The 2,495-nt window shown below is 37.9% G+C and overlaps 1 protein-coding gene across 5 annotated transcripts in view; it reads left to right on the forward strand.

Annotated features, from left to right (window-relative positions):
- The window catches only part of gria2b (glutamate receptor, ionotropic, AMPA 2b), a 55,294-nt gene extending 53,137 nt beyond the window's left edge, over positions 1-2,157 (forward strand). For 3 of the 5 annotated variants that reach the window (XM_066718005.1, XM_066718004.1, XM_066718010.1), the window contains exon 16: positions 1-2,157. This exon is cut by the window's left edge and continues 60 nt beyond it. In XM_066718005.1, coding sequence (XP_066574102.1) covers positions 1-105 — 105 coding nt within the window. In that variant the 3' untranslated portion in view covers positions 106-2,157. The other 2 variants (XM_066718007.1, XM_066718006.1) reach the window with 1 other exon arrangement.
- The last annotated feature ends 338 nt before the right edge of the window (positions 2,158-2,495 follow it).

The raw sequence follows: 2,495 nt of genomic DNA on the forward strand, positions 1-2,495 counted from the left end.
GAAAATGGCCGTGCGATGACTCCAGAATTTCCAAAAGCCGTGCATGCTGTCCCATACTTGAGGCCCGGCATGGGGATGAATGTCAGTGTGACTGATCTCTCTTGATTGATACGAACCTAACGAGTGCCTTACACAATGGTTTCAATTGTGCGTTTTCTGGGTGAAATTGGGCTGACAGGCGCATCCAGCATCACGAAGACATTTTTTTTTCCCTCTACGGCTTCTTCTACTCTTACTTCTTCTACTTCTTGCTCTCGGAGACTCCTTCTCTTAGTGGACGTCCATCTTGGGAATCTGTACAATGGGGAAGCTTTTAAAACCTGGCCAACATCGTCGTCCTCTTCCTCCTCTGCTTCTTTTTCCTCTCGTTTATCTCGTTTGAGAAGACTTGACTGACATGCACAGCTGTTGTTGGAAGAACTGCAATCCCAACCTACAATCGTTGACAGACAGGGCAGCACGTGTGTTTTCATAGCCACCATGTTCACATCCTGGATCCATATTGACTTAAGCACACTTGACTTCATCCGCATCAAGATGTGAAATGTTTTATAAGAAAATTAAATAAAATATATAGTAAAATAATGAAAAAAAAAAACTATAATATTTTTAAGTATTTTCACAAACAAAATGGCTTTTAAATAATTCTGCTTCCATATTGATTGAGTATACAGTTTAATCTGTGAGGATGTTATAAAAAAAATACATTAAAAAAAGGCTTTAGGCTATCAGTTCCATACTTTTCAAAGCCAAATATGTTCATGCTATTGGAGGTATAACGTTTAAATCTTGTAATTTATTATTGTTATTAAAACTTTCCTGTGTATCTTCTTTAACATTTGGTGTTAATATAAAAAAAAATACTTGGCTATGCTTGACATTTGAAATAAATTCTTTTCCTATGGTTTTATTTGTAAACGTTGACGTTCCTTAAGCTTCTGTTGCAGTTTTCTGTTTTCTTTTTCTTTTCTTTTCTTCCTGCTGTTTTTTTGTTTGTTTTGGGGGAATTCTTGACTAGTTTGTTGCCATTCTGTTTCAATGAACTGAGAAACGATCAGGGTAGCCGTTTTTAAAGAAATCATGGAACAAGCAGTTTACACATCATGCAAGCAAAAAATAAAGTATTATTGCAGATTTTGCTACTAAAGGAAATGGCCTACCAATTAATGACCTTCACAGTTTTGTTGAAAATGCCAAAAAAGAAAAATGTGCCAAATTTAGTGGCATTAGTGACAAAACCCGTTTTAAACAAAATCAGTTACTGTCATCCAAGTGAATGTAGAGAATACATTCTGTCTGTTTTGTAACTGTGTGTACAGTTTATTGGCTTCTGCAATGATTTGCTATTTGGTTGTTCCCTTTCTTACATCACACATTTTACAATTATTGATGTGTAAAATTAGCATTTAGGAGCATGCTGTTTCCTCACAAAATAAGTATTTGGTTTTTGCCTTTAATAAATGGCGACTGTAGTCACCAACAGAAAATCATGCAGTATTTTTAGTTACAAAGTCCAGGGTTGTACTGTGGGGGGGGGTTGGTGTGAATGAGGTAACATAAAAAAAGTGGTTGTTGACGAATCATCGCATCGTATTTCCTCTGAAGCTGCTTAGTGCGCCACGCCGGACTGAACAAGGTCACGAATCGGCAGGTCATGCTTTAGTGTTGCTGTCGAGCCCGGCGGTGTTATCTGCGGGGGTTGAAGGGCCAACGCAAACAGACTATACTCTCGTCTTTGTAATTTTTTTCGAGACTCGTGACAATGTTTTGTTTTGTGTCGGCCGCGGCGGAGCTCGACGGCGTGATATTGTACTTTCAACACTGGGAAAAACAACGTGGCGCCGCCGCCCCTGTCCGGGAAGAGTTGTGTTTAGTTTTTAGGCCATGATTAATTTTGTATCTGAATAAACTGTGTTCGTAAAGTAACCTCCACTTCTCCACAGCGTTCTGAATGGAGGCACTGAATAACTAATCTTATCAATCTTGCTTTCTATTGGTTTTGTTTTTTGTTATGAGTATTAAGGGGTATGTTATCTAAGCAGTTCATGATTAACTTTTCAAGCTATTCTCACAGACATTTTGTAACTGGAATGTGTGCTAATTTTGGTTTATTTTTGGGACTCTTTCTAAATAAAAACTGGCAAAAAAATCTTGTAATACTATTGTCGATATGCTTCTTATTCCTCTGTCGCTCATTACCGGGGTTCATGTTACTTTGATCCAACGCCAGTTTCTCAGCACCCAATCATTTATTTTACAGACTTTTTACATTTAGGAAAATGTTTCAGTCAGTGAGAATGATTAACACAAAGTATAACAGTAAAAATAAAGCACTAAAACAGCACTGTGATACACTCCTGAAGGGAACAGGAAACCCTACAGCTGACAGTTGATTTCCTTCTTAAATAGACTCAAAGATGGCAGCAGTGACTTCTGGGCACCAACTGACCATCCAAGGATGGCACAGACACATTGTATATAATCACTTATGAAGA

The sequence above is a fragment of the Amia ocellicauda genome, chromosome 12 (genome assembly GCF_036373705.1).
Source record: "Amia ocellicauda isolate fAmiCal2 chromosome 12, fAmiCal2.hap1, whole genome shotgun sequence".
Lineage (NCBI taxonomy): Eukaryota > Metazoa > Chordata > Actinopteri > Amiiformes > Amiidae > Amia > Amia ocellicauda.